This window comes from Ostrinia furnacalis, unplaced genomic scaffold (genome assembly GCF_004193835.3).
Source record: "Ostrinia furnacalis isolate ACB-3 unplaced genomic scaffold, ASM419383v2 OfSCF0095, whole genome shotgun sequence".
NCBI lineage: Eukaryota > Metazoa > Arthropoda > Insecta > Lepidoptera > Crambidae > Ostrinia > Ostrinia furnacalis.
This window is the reverse complement of record NW_021130334.1, coordinates 168694-183247: the sequence shown is the minus strand read 5'-3', so window position 1 is coordinate 183247 and position 14554 is coordinate 168694. Positions and strand designations below refer to the sequence as shown.

Here is a 14554-nt window from a genome sequence, read left to right as displayed (position 1 = left end):
CTAATATAGAGCATTTTGCACGACACATAAATGGATGGCTAATGTAAATTTGAAAATCCAAACTTCTATCAATATACAAAAAACAGGTTTTAAACCATAAGCTTGTCAAAATAATCATAATTAACAAAAGAATTTAGCTACACAATAAAAATGATTTTATTGACTACTGTCAGTAAAAAGTATCACAAAAATTGATTTGCTTTCATATATTAATTATCGTGCTAAAGTAGATAGACTAAACCAAATTCTAAGTTATTTAATCTTATTATAATACGAAACGAATATCTTCGGTCCCCAATGTAAATTTTTACTTAAATAACCAATATTGTAAACGATTGCACAAATCTGCATCTTAGAATCGAGTCTCGCTCCAATCAATATTGTATAATACTTGTTAGAAACCAAACGAGAGGATCCAATGGGGCGGGGATTCTTTTTCTCTTTGGTGCACGATACTTCATGTATATTTTGGTCATTAATTCAATAGATTGCATTTCGCGGAAAATTATACATCATGATTTATTACTCCGGCCTGCAGGATAAACGGATAAAAACGCAGTCAACAAACATAGACAAGTGGCAAAACGTGACAGTTGTAACAGAGTAAATACAAATGAGTAGGTCATCTTCATAGAAACGCCCGAGCGCGGTTTGTATGTGAGCGCGCCAACACGTATGCGGCGCGCATGCACACACTGACAAAATTTTGCGTTGATTAGCGGGGAGTTGCCCCGAATTTTGTATATACGTATTGGCGCGCTCACATACAATCCGCGCTCGGTGCGTTTTTGTATAGAGTTACATCGCTCTGTAAACGGATTCGATTTTCGCTTCGTTCAAAAGTGCCACCTGTCTAGACCTACTGATCAGTTCCAGATTTTCGTCCCCATTGAATTGTAAACTATAATTCACACAACAAAAGAATAAATAACGATTGCAAATTCTTAATGGCCATACAAAGTCTCGGATTCGAAATGCATCCTTTACCTGTCCACCGTTGCGAGGCGTGGGGACTTCAAGCCATCAGCTCCCAGAACTGGAGGACGCGTTCGCCAGAAGGTGACGTCATCCCTTGAGGCCGGATGAAGTTCATCTCGATCGTTTTGAACCTCTTCTTGAGTTCTGCGTCGAAGAGCTGTGTGAAGATAATAAAAGTGTTTGAATTTTTAAATACTATCAGTTCAAGAGATCTAGGTGTGTGATCATGTGCGTTCATGTACACGAAGACTTAGGGTGGAGCTCAAAAAAGGTGATTCGTGGAATTTTCTTTCATAAATTGTTTTGCGGCTTTAGATTGTGTTTTAGTTTAGAGGCCACGCGCTTCCACAGGGTATTGTTTCTTGTAGCAGCCGCGCTAGGAGCGAGAGTCACGTGCACTCACTGCGGCGTCATGGGGCGGGGCCATTGACAGCGATTGCGCCCGCTCGCCCGCGGCGGCAACTTGTGCACGCGATTGTAGACCCTAACGCGTTGCAACAAGGATCAGACCTTGTTGCAACGCGCTAGGGTCTAGTCACGTGGACTCACCGTGGCATCTTCAGGCGGGGCCATAGACACGGGTTGCGCGCGATCGCCCGCCGTGGCCAGTACATGCGCGGCCTCAGTGCACACCGCGGCCACGTGGTATCACCGACGGATTCTGACGAGTCTAGTCCTTGTTGCAGCGCGCTAGAGTATACAGTTGCACTCACCGTGGCGTCTTCAGGCGGGGCCATAGACACTGGTTGCGCGCGCTCGCCCGCTGTGGCTAGTACATGAGCGGCCTTAGTGCACACGGCGGCCATGTGGTGTCGCGCGAGTCTGGTCCTTGTTGCAGGACGCTAGGAACGAGAGTCGCGTGCATTCACCGTAGCGTATCAGGCGGTGCCAAGTGGTGCCGCGGGATTCCAGCCCTTATTGCGGACCACTAGGGACGATAGTCGCATGTACTCACCGTGGCGTCTTCAGGCGGGGCCATAGACACGGGCTGCGCGCGATCGCCCGCTGTGGCCAGTACATGCGCGGCCTCAGTGCACACGGCGGCCACGTGGTGTCGCGCGAATCTGATCCTTGTTGCACCGCGCTAGGGTCTACAGTCGCACTCACCGTGGCGTCTTCAGACGGTGCCAAGTGTGTCGCGGGAGTCTGATCCTTGTTTCCTGGCGCTAGGGTCTTCAATCGCGTGCACTTACCGTGGCATCTTCAGGCGGGGCCATATACACTGGTTGCGCGCGATCGCCCGCTGTGGCTAGTACATGAGCGGCCTTAGTGCACACGGCGGCCACGTGGTGTCACGGGAGTCTGGTCCTTATTGCGGCGCGCTAGGAACGAGTCGCGTGCATTCACCGTGGCATCCTCAAACGGGGCCACGTGTGTCACGGGAGTTTGATCCTTATTGCAACGCGCTTGGGTCTACAATCACGTGTACTCACCGTGGCGTTTTCAGGCGGGGCCATAGACACTGGTTGCGCGCGATCGCTCGCTGTGGCCAGTACATGCGCGGCCTCAGTGCACACGGCGGCCACGTGTGCCACAGGAGGTTGATCCTTATTGCAGGGCGCTAGGGTCGAGAGTCAAGTGCATTCAATGTGGGCTGTGGCGTCCTCAGGCGGTGCCAAACGTGCCGCAGGAGTCTGATCCTTGTTGCAACGCGCTAGGGTCTACAGTCGCACTCACCGTGGCGTCTTCAGGCGGGGCCATAGACACTGGTTGCGCGCGATCGCTCGCTGTGGCCAGCACATGAGCGGCCTCAGTGCACACGGCGGCCACGTGGTGTCGTGCGAGTCTGGTCTTTGTTGCAGCGCGCTAGTTTTTGCAATCGCGTGTACTTACTGTGGCGTCCTCGAGCGGAGCCGTGTACCGCGGGAGTCTGGTCCTTGTTGCAAGGCGCTAGGGTCTACAATCGCGTGCACTTACCGTGGCATCTTCAGGCGGGGCCATAGACACGGGCTGAGCGCGATCGCCCGCTGTGGCCAGAACATGCGCGGCCTCAGTGCACACAGCGGCCACGTGGTATCGCAGGATTCCAGCCCTTATTGCGGCGCGCTAGGAACGAGAGTCGCGTGCATTCACCGTGGCGTATCAGGCGGAGCCAAGTGGTGCCGCGGGATTCCAGCCCTTATTGCGGACTACTAGGGTCTACAGTCGCGTGCACTCACCGTAGCGTCTTCGGGCGGGGCCATAGACACGGGCTGAGCGCGATCGCCCGCTGTGGCCAGTACATGCGCGGCCTCAGTGCACACGGCGGCCACGTGGTGCCGAGGGAGTCTAGTCCTTGTTGCAGTGCGCTAGGGTCTACAGTCGCCTGCATTCACCGTGGCGTCCTCGGGCGGAGTCACATGTGCTGCAGAAGGTCGGACCTTGTTACGGGGAACTAGGGTCTACAGTCGCGTGCACTCACCGTGGCGTCTTCAGGCGGGGCCATAGACACTGGTTGCGCGCGCTCGCCCGCTGTGGCCAGTACATGCGCGGCCTCAGTGCACACGGCGGCCACGTGGTATCGCAGGATTCCAGCCCTTGTTGCGACGCGCTAGGGACGAGAGTCAAGTGCACTCAACGCGGTCGCCTCAGGCGGTGCCAAACGTGCCGCAGGAGTCTGGCCCTTATAGCACCGCGCTAGGGTCTACAGTTGCACTCACCGTGGCATCTTCAGGCGGGGCCATAGACACCGGTTGCGCCCGATCGCCCGCTGTGGCCAGCACATGCGCGGCCTCAGTGCACACGGCGGCCACGTGGTGTCGTGCGAGTCTAATCCTTGTTGCGGCGCGCTAGGGGCGACAGTCGCGTGCATTCAACGCGGCCGCCTCAGGCGGTGCCAACGTGCCAAGTGTGCCGCGGGAGTCTGGTCCTTGTTACGTGAAGCTACGGTCTACACTGGCGTGCACTCACCGTGGCATCCTCAGGCGGAGCCATAGACACGGGTTGCGCGCGATCGCCCGCTGTGGCCAGTACATGCGCGGCCTCAGTGCACACGGCGGCCACGTAGTGTCGCCGCAGCAGGTTGATCCTTATTGCAGGGTGCTAGGGTCTACAATCGCGTGCATTCACCGCGGCGTCTTCAGGCGGGGCCTAGTGTGCCGCGAGAGTTTGATCCTTATTGCACCGCGCTAGGGTCTACAGTTGCACTCACCGTAGCGTCTTCAGGCGGGGCCATAGACACGGGCTGCGCGCGATCGCCCGCCGCGGCCAGTACATGCGCGGCCTCAGTGCACACGGCGGCACGTGGTGTCGTGCGAGTCTAGTCCTTATTGCCTCGCGCTAGGGTCTACAGTCGCGTGCAATCACCGCGGCGTCCTAGGGCGGTGTCACGTGTGCCGCGGGAGTCTGGTCCTTATTGCGGCGCTCTAGGAGCGAGAGTCGAGTGCACTCACCGTGGCGTCTTCAGGCGGAGCCATAGACACGGGCTGCGCGCGCTCGCCCGCTGTGGCCAGTACATGCGCGGCCTCAGTGCACACGGCGGCCACGTGGTGTGGTGCGAGTCTGGTCCTTATTGCAATGCGTTAGGGTCTACAGTCGCGTGCACTCACCGTGGCGTCTTCAGGCGGGGCCATAGACACAGGTTGCGCGCGATCGCCCGCTGTGGCCAGTACATGCGCGGCCTCAGTGCACACGGCGGCCACGTGGTGTCGCCGCAGCAGGCTCACTTCCCACAGCGACGAGCCGAGAGCGCGGGACCGGGACGCGCACGTCTCTTCCATTACGTACGGGTCGCTTGACACTGTAAAGACGATTTGGATGTTATTATCAAAATATAAATAGCACACATTTTCTTTTCAGTGGGCTAGTTTCCTAAAAAAACTTTTTTAGTCCGTCAATTTTGATATAAAAAAATATTGGACACGTATATTTTGAATTGTCAATCAAACAAATAATTACAAAGTTATAGTGCGTTGAAGTTCCGCGCGACGTCACAAAGTGCTGCACTTTTACGCACTCACTGACGTCACGGGCCTTTACTTTAGAACTTTGGCACGCTTTATCTCTTTACATTTTCATTACTTTCAAAAAGTGAAAAATACCTGTCGAGTAGTTTTTGATAAGTTAACTGACGGACTAATTAAAACTCTTGCTTTTTCACCCAGGAAACATCCCTGTTGCTGAAGTGAAATCGAATATGGCTCATTTGTTCGCAAACGTTCGCCGCTCGTTGTCCTCATGCGCCTCACGACAGCTCAGTCGCATCGCCCATGATTTGATATCCATGCTATACTATTTTGCTCGTCACCAACAGGCTCTGCGACCTAGTGACATCACTCACTAAAGGTCACGAGCCTCAGCCGCGCTGACGCGACTCGGCTGCGACCCTGTGACGTCACTCACTGATGGAGGGCGGCGGCGCGGCCGCGACCTGTGACGTCACTCACTGATGGTGGGCGGCGGCGCGGCCGCGACCTGTGACGTCACTCACTGATGGTGGGCGGCGGCGCGTCGTCGCTGCACAGCATCCGCTTGAGCGGCGGGTGGCGCAGCAGCAGGTTGGCCACGAGCCGCAGCAGGGCCGCCGCGTCCTCGCCGCCGGCGACCAGCGCCAGCCGCGACAGACGCTTGGCGAACGCTGCTACCAGGCTTTCAGGCAGATGGCTGTAACAAAAAACGGCATTATTAATGTCTGTAAATTAAAGGTTTAAACCACTGAACGGATTGCACTGTCAGGCCTCAGCCTCGAATTTAGCGGGCAGCGGGGCGGCGGCGGTAGCGGCAGGATCTTATGCGTAAAATCAAATAGACCGGTTCTCGAAAACAGCGGCGCGGGAGCGGGCAACGAGCGGGCAGCGCACTCCTTCTTTTGCCCACAATAAATCGAGCGTTAGGAATAAATTTGAATCGAAATAAAATTGTCGCCGTTGTTCAGACATTTCGTTTGCGAATAAAAACAAATATCTCGACATCACAACCCCGAACACAACACTTCGCCGCTAAAGCGCCGCGCGAGCTGCCCGCTTGTTTCGAGAACGGGTCTGCGTTGCCCGCCCCGCTCCCGCGCCGTCGCCGCTCCCGCCCCGCTGCCCGCTAAACTCGAAACTGAGGCCTCAGGCTGGTTTTAGTGTCACGCGGACCGTCCGGTGCGGACCCGCTAATCTGTATGAACTTCTAGGGAGCGTTTTAGAGTAACGCGGTCCGGAGGAACCGCTCCGCTCCCAGCAGTTCATACAGATCGGCTGTGCGGAGCGATCCGCACTGACAGTCCGCGTGACACTAAAACCAGCCTTACTGTTTCGCAGGCACTTACATAGATTTTAGATTCGGAAGATCGGAACTTTTGAGTATCTAATACTTAGAACAAAAATTGGAGGACGATTTTTGGACAACAATGAGTTAATGGAATGTCAAATATGCCAACTCGGCTCAATGAGCGTTGATGGTACTGACAACACAATCACGTGTTGGAAATTGCACGGGAGACGCGTTTGATGTCAATCTCAGCTGACGATGATAGACAAAAGGAAACACGAGCTCATGAAGAAATGTCTAAATATACATAATAATTATTTAATTTGATAAAGATAGCCCAAAGGTTTCGTTTCTACCGATTCGTGAGTCGCTAATTTTTACTTCGACAGGGATCGTCGACCACTACATTAATGTGGTAAACTCATTCTTATTTCCTATCATGAGCCTCATCATCATCATCATTTCAGCCACAGGACTGCTGGACATAGGTTTCCCCCAAGGCGTGCCGACGACCTCATAAAGGTAGCAGGAAGGCGCTGGTTGCAGGCCGCTACTAACATAAACTTAGATGAAAAAAAGATTTTAACAATTATCTAAATATATAAAAGGAGAAACTGACTGACTGACTGACATATCAACGCACAGCCTAAACGGTTAGACGTAGGCACTTGAAATTGGAAGAGAGGAAGGGAATTGGAAGGGACGTAGCTTAGGTACCGTAGAGGTGCACTAAGAAAGAAATTCCCGAAATTCCCACGGGAACGGGAATTAGCGGGAAAATCCTTTTGTATGAAAAATCTAAAATGCTTAAATTAGACGCTTGAAATTTGGCATGCAGGTACCTTAGTAAACTTAAAGCTTAGTTACAACAGGATATTGAAAAATTCCCACGGGAACGGGAGTTAGCGGGAAAAAATATTTGTATGAAAAAATCTAAATCGCGTAAGATAGATGAAGGGGGTAAAACGGGATCCACGCGTACGAAGTCGCGGGCGGCCGCTAGTTTCGTCTATCTATCCAAGGAGGTTCATATACTCACGTGGAGCTCAGGAATATGTCGGCCAGGTGCATGAGGCGCTTCTTGTAGCGGGTGGCGAACATTTCTGGCTCGAACATGGCGTAGAGCCGGTCGTACATGTCTGGGTAGCTGATGTTGTGGCGCCGCACTAATTCGAGGACGCCTTGCAGCGCCAGCATGCTTATTGGGCCTCCTGAAAATTAAAAGGATTCTTACAAAAATAATTTAAAAAGTTCGCTTTAGTACGACCGAGACAAAAAATTACCGTGTTTACACTTGTGCTTTGCGTGCTTTTGCCAGCGGGCACGCAGCGCTCGTCTATGTACTCAGGCTGAGGCTGTCGGAATGCGACTCAATCAACGCGTTTGGCGTTTTAAGTAGTAGCTGCATTCAGCTTCTAAAAAGCTGCTAAATCGCCGATGCTAAAATGATGATGATGATCCATCCGACCGATTTCGGCCATGGCGACCACTCCGACTCCTAGCTGTCTTGGCGGCGCTGGTGTGCCCGAAGATGGCTTACGTAGCACATTGAGGGCATCTGAGCACACCGCCAACATATAATGAATGGCGGCAGATGGACGGGCCTTCAAGTCATCGCGCTTCGCGTCGAGTTCAGTCGTACGCTCCTCGAACTCGTGGACTCGCCTCTTCACAATCTCCCGCCATTCTGGACGCTGTGCTGCCAAACCTTAACACTGAGAGGGCATAATATTTTATGTGCTGTGGATCTTACCGGCGTCGAGGCTGTCGCACAGCATATCTGTGGCGAGGTGTGGGCGAGCCAGCAGTGGCATCAGCCGTTCTACCAACAACAACAGAGCGCGGCGGTGTGTACGGGAATCGTCACACAGTGGCCACTGACAGACAAAGCTCGATATTTGTGCCTTGAGAGTATCCTTACCGGCGTCGAGGCTGTCGCACAGCATATCTGTGGCGAGGTGTGGTCTAGCCAGCAGTGGCATCAGCCGTTCTACCAACAACATAAGCGCGCGGCGGTGCGTGCGGGAATCGTCACACAGCGGCCACTGGCAGACAAAGCTCGATATTTGTGCCTTGAGAGTATCCTTACCGGCGTCGAGGCTGTCGCACAGCATATCTGTGGCGAGGTGTGGTCTAGCCAGTAACGGCATGAGGCGCTCCACTAACAGCAGAAGAGCGCGCCGGTGCGTGCGGGAATCGTCACACAGCGGCCATTGGCAGGCAAAGCTCCATATTTGTGCCTTGAGAGCAGGGTTCGAAAATATCCGATATTTATTATAAATATCAAAATATCGGATATTTATGATATATATCAGATATATATCAACTTTGATATACAGGGTGTTTGGCGCATCGTGTGCCAAAATGATTTGGCGGATAGAATGGGTCATTTCCTATATTTTCATCCCCCATAACACGTTCCACGCCAGGCGGCTACTTTTATATTAACTTTTTTAATAATTTCACCAAAATACCCAAATCGCATCATTTAATTTCGATTTAAAAAAAAACTACTAGGCGTAGCCTCAAAGTAAATATTTTGTTTTGACATGCATTGATGTAGGGTTGCATCAAATCTAAATTTACTGGCAAATATCATCTAGTTTTTTTTTTATTCAGCTTTAAAGTTTTCCGAAAAGTTAAAAATGGACTGAACATTTAAGTTTACATGGCTATAATTTTTTTTTTAAAAGAGATAGCGGTCTTCGGATTTTATCAAAACTTCTCTAGTCTATCCCCATTCAAACGGTATACTAATCTTGTTTAAATAATAACAACAACTTCACAAATTCCTTAAATTAGTGCATTGACTCTACTCGGACTGATTTGCGAAATTTGTGTTAATAGCCCCTTTTTGTGTGAATAGCACGTTAAACACCTAACAGGTAAAAATTATTTATCTTATGCAATGTAAAAACCGTTTCCCTATCGTTTTTCAATGTGGATTTCTTGAAATTATAGACGAAAATAATTATTTTGATCGTTTATTAATTATTACAAATTTTGTTCAAAATGTCCGCCTCGGCAACGTATCACACACTCACGACATCTTCTTCTAATTTCGACTGTTGTCGTATGCAGCCACATTTCTCTTTTTATTACTACAAAGGCGTTTTCTATTCGTTGTTGTAGTTCTTCTATTGTTTGAATCCGTTACGTACACCAGTTCTTTAGTTTGTCCCCAGATGTAAAAATCTAACGGAGTTAAGTCTGGGGAACGTGCAGGCCACTGTATAGGGCCATCTCTTCCAATCCACGAATAGAAAACGCCTTTGTAGTTATAAAAAGAGAAATGTGGTTGCATACGACAACAGTCGAAATTAGTATACGTTGCCGAGGCGGACATTTTGAACAAAATTTGTAATAATTAATAAACGATCAAAATAATAATTTTCGTCTTTAATTTCAAGAAATCCACATTGAAAAACGATAGGGAAAAGGTTTTGACATTGCATAAGATAAATATTTTTTACCTGTTAGGTGTTTAACGTGCTATTCACACAAAAAGGGGCTATAAACACAAATTTCGCAAATCAGTCAGAGTAGAGTCAATGCACTAATTTAAGGAATTTGTGAAGTTGTTGTTATTATTTAAACAAGATTAGTATACCGTTTGAATGGGGATAGACTAGAGAAGTTTTGATAAAATCCGAAGATCGCTATCTCTTTTAAAAAAAAAATTATAGCCATGTAAACTTAAATGTTCAGTCCATTTTTAACTTTTCGGAAAACTTTAAAGCTGAATTAAAAAAAAACTAGATGATATTTGCCAGTAAATTTAGATTTGATGCAACCCTACATCAATGCACGTCAAAACAAAATATTTACTTTGAGGCTACGCCTAGTAGTTTTTTTTTAAATCGAAATTAAATGACGCGATTTGGGTATTTTGGTGAAATTATTAAAAAAGTTAATATAAAAGTAGCCGCCTGGCGTGGAACGTGTTATGGGGGATGAAAATATAGGAAATGACCCATTCTATCCGCCAAATCATTTTGGCACACGATGCGCCAAACACCCTGTATATCAATTTTGTATGAAAGCCATACTATTATTTTATTGTATTACTTATGAATACTATTGCATATGTGTTACATAAACATGTTTTTAATGTTTTTAAAACTAAAAATCAGACAAATAAAGCAAAAACATAAAATTTTTCCTTAAATACGGCAAAATCAACTAAAAAAATAAAAATCTTATGTCAAAAAGTACAAATACAGTAAAAAAAATTAAAAATTGATATATATCGTCAAAACCAGCTTGATATATATCGGATATATATCCGATATATATCTTGATATATATCCCTTGATATATATCCTCGAACCCTGCTTGAGAGTGCACTTTCCGGCGTCGAGGCTGTCACACAGCATATCTGTGGCGAGGTGCGGTCTAGCTAGTAGCGGCATGAGGCGCTCCACTAACAGCAGAAGCGCGCGGCGATGCGTGCGGGAATCGTCACACAGTGGCCACTGGCACGCGAAGCTCCATACTTGTGCCTTGAGAGTATCCTTACCGGCGTCGAGGCTGTCACACAGCATATCTGTGGCGAGGTGTGGTCTAGCCAGTAGTGGCATAAGGCGCTCCATTAACAACAGAATCGCGCGGCGGTGTGTACGCGAATCGTCACACAGCGGCCACTGGCACACAAAGCTCCATATTTATACCTTGTGAGTATCCTTACCAGCGTCGAGGCTGTCGCACAGCATGTCTGTGGCGAGGTGTGGTCTAGCCAGTAACGGCATGAGGCGCTCCACTAACAGCAGAAGAGCGCGGCGGTGCGTACGGGAATCGTCACATAGCGGCCACTGGCACGCAAAGCTCCAACAGCGGTTCGCGTAGCGCCGGCACACGCCAGGGTTGTACGGGAATGGGGCTTTGTCTGGTGACAAAAGTTAATAATTAGTAAATTGATAATTACTTCAAGGGCCTCTTCAGGCCAGTGTTTGTCCAACATAGGCGTAATTATTGATTGCTGTGCAGTAGCGACATGGTTGTTATTTCGGTATGTATTTTAGGAATGTGGCTATGCATTGCGCAGCATGCCCCAGCTGAGACCCGTGACAACTCCGTGTAGCGATCGCGACGTCTGCGATGCGTATACGTTCACTGAGCGCCTTTGCTGGACAAACGCACCATGCGACACATGAAAAATTTGGAAGGCAATAAAACAAGTGATTTAAATTTTAAAATTCACCTCACTCTATTTGATAAAAGAAACTGATATTTACCTAACAAGTGAACATAATGTTATTTATGCAACTCAAATGTAATAACATCACTGTTACATTGTAATCCAGATTATCTAAACATTATGCGATGAAACTAAAATCACTTCCACTTGTAAATCCAAGGTTATTTCACAACTGACGAAATGATGCATTATTATGAGCTAATAATAATATTCATTGTGAATTGATAACAACACTGCATCTTATCATAGCTGGTACTGGTTGAACTTTGCATATTTTTACATGTAATGCAAATAAATGATTTGATTTTATTGTTTTAAGCCCAATAAATATCCTTAAAGAAAAACACATTTAATTTCTTAATAAATGATTAACATATACTATAAATGTGACTTGAAAAAAGACCTCACTTTGGGCTCACCTTTGGGATCAATTAGACCAAAATTTATTGTTATAAAACCAAATAATGATCACACGTGTCCTCTTTAACAGATGGATAGCGATTAATCCCAACTTAACAGTTTTATAGTCATAAATAATGGCTATAGCGTAACTACCTATTTTTTGAAGAAGTGACTCTGGATCCTTGTAAAGACACATTTTTGGGGTAAAAACCTTTCCTTTAATAAAATGAAGTTTAGAACTAGGCTTTTAAATGGTGCCAATATTGGTGGGAAGTAGGGATGCATACGTTTGAAAATGCTTGTCGCGGGTGGTGCGATTTATTTGCTGTCGAGTGTAGTTACATAATAAACTCAAACTTACCTTCAGAGCCACAAAGAATCTTTTCCTCCTTCTCTTCGTTGTCTCTGTTTTTATTAGATTTTGTCTTGTTGTCAAACTGTATCTCGGTTACCAGGAGTTTGTCTAGCAGTTCCAGATAGTTTTGCATGTAAATGGGAGTAGGAGACCTGAAAAAAAAAAGACATTATAATGATTTTGGACCTCTATAATGCTAAAAAACTGCTGCTAGCAGATGAAAGCAATGATGCAAAAAGATGATATCGGGCCTATAGCATTACATAATAATGTAAGTATCTTTATTTTTTTTTTATTTATTTAATAGGACAACCAACAAGACATACACTGGAAGACAATCAATATTTACAACGTATTTAACTTAATCTAAGTGCTGCCTTAATTATAGGTTGCCACGGCATGCAATAGTGGAGTATCAAGATAATAGTTTGTCTTACTTTCTGTATGCAAGTGCTGAGAGAACCTTTAGGCCATACTGCTGCACATCTCTGTATTCTGTGAACTCCTGGAAACGAGCTATCGGCGCCGACATGGATTGTTCAGAATCTAGCAGAACTGTGAAGATGTTCTGAAACAAAAACACATTTTTTAGTCTATTCCTGACTTTTATTCCACTATTTGGTGGAAAAACACTTTAAATTTTGGTCTGTTAGGTCTACATTAGACTGTTTTACAATACAGTGTTTTCTGCATAGACTGTGACAGTGTAAAACAGTATTTATGCAGCAAACAGAACTGTGGTACATACATACATTTTAAACAACTCAAGTGTTTTCAAATTCAAAATGTTTGTGAATTTAAAAATAAGTGGTTAAAATTTATAAGCTGTCTGGTGCAAGTGGTATTTATTGATATTATATTGATGTAGGTGTGTAAAGACAGTGTGCCCCCAGTGGCGAAAAAACACAAGTCCAATGCCATCAACAAATGAAGAAGAAGAAGTAGGTATGTACACACGCCCACACTGTTAACTATCCATTTCCGTGTTTGCTCTCGCTCTAATCAAATGGCGATTCTTTGCGATAGAACGAGATGACATGACTTTCAATGGGCAGTTAACACTGTTGGCGATAGTACTTAATACTGAAAAGATCAAATATCTTAGCTCACCTTAAGCCGCATAGATGGGAAGAAGTATCCAGAAGAGCTTTCAAGTGGGTGCTTTCCTTCTTCTTGCAGCAACTTGCTTGCGGTGACGAGAGCCTGGAGGCGCGAGTTGGTGCGGCCGCGGGTCACACACTCCAGGGTGCGGGCCAGCGCTGTCTCGTAGCACTCGCGCAGCCATCTTGTGTATTCTGCTTCCGGGCTGTGGTCTGTTGGGATAAAACATTTTTTTAACTGAGCAAGTATAGTAAAATGTTTTATGGGTTTGTTTGATATTACACATGGTGCTGCTCACAATTTCTGTTCCTTTAACTTGGCTTAATATGCTACTGTGTTTCTAGACATTGAGTTAGATTATGAAAAATCAGGACTGTTTATAAATTAAATATTTAATGTGAGCAATGAAATCTATTACACCATCATTATGAGTAAGTGAAAATTTAAAGTATCAACCAGTTGGGTAGTCAGAATGTCATCAAATATTGATGTAAAGAAACAATATCCAATGATTAACTTGCAGTTTTAAAAACACATTGTGCCAGTAACAAAACGCCCGTGACCTTGAGACTACTTGCAAATAAGGTTGGCGAATTTTACTCACAATAACTCTGGGCAGGACTACAATGGTGAAACTTTGGTATTATATAAAGTTTTATATAAATTGAAAACCAGCCTGGCGTTCAGTTCGGTAACAAAAGCAATTACACAAGATTCACGGGCTGCGGTCGCTCAGGCCTTTTATATAAGCAAATAACGTCACATGTCGCAAAATGTGACCATTTCTCTGAACATCAAATATTATTTGAAATCATAAACAAACATGAAAGGTGACCGTGGAACTACTAACAGATGAGTTTTAAAGTGTTTTATCGATTACTTTGAACAAACAGCACTAGGAAATACCACAAATACTCAAAAACCGCTAGTGTAATGAGCTTACCTGCAGGTTTCAATGGGACAATTTCCTCAATCAAATCTCCGCGTCTCAATAATTCTGTAAATATGACTTCAATTGTAAGCAGTAGCGGCGAGTAATTGTCTGTAACAGCCTGAAATAAAAGGAAAAAGGCAATTATAAAATTGTAACCTATGACGCAGTTTTGTTTAGGAAATTATAAGACTTTATGAAGGTACTATCTTACCTCAAACATTTGCAAGATGTCTGCAAGATTATTGGCATATTTTCTAGAGTTTAAAAACTCGTTTGCTTTGTTGCGTAGCTGCGCTGAAACCATTTTTAGTAAATTTTGTTGCACAGCGACAGCCATTTTTGTATTGGAAAGAATTTGTCACACAAGCTGACAACTTGAGAAAAATTAACATGCGGTCACAGATTTAAAAACACG

The 14554-nt window shown here is 46.4% G+C and overlaps 1 protein-coding gene across 1 annotated transcript; it reads right to left on the bottom strand.

Annotated features, from left to right (window-relative positions):
* Positions 1-788: 788 nt before the first annotated feature.
* Positions 789-14522, bottom strand: LOC114352010 (nucleolar complex protein 4 homolog B). The gene is made up of 10 exons (XM_028303433.1): positions 14351-14522; positions 14149-14257; positions 13215-13417; positions 12542-12672; positions 12111-12256; positions 10838-11035; positions 7190-7361; positions 5387-5559; positions 4506-4696; positions 789-1135 (listed from the first exon to the last, which is right to left on the bottom strand). The coding sequence occupies exons 1-10, from the start codon at positions 14474-14476 to the stop codon at positions 1016-1018; spliced, it is 1569 nt and encodes a 522-aa protein (XP_028159234.1). The 5' UTR covers positions 14477-14522; the 3' UTR covers positions 789-1015.
* Positions 14523-14554: the final 32 nt, after the last annotated feature.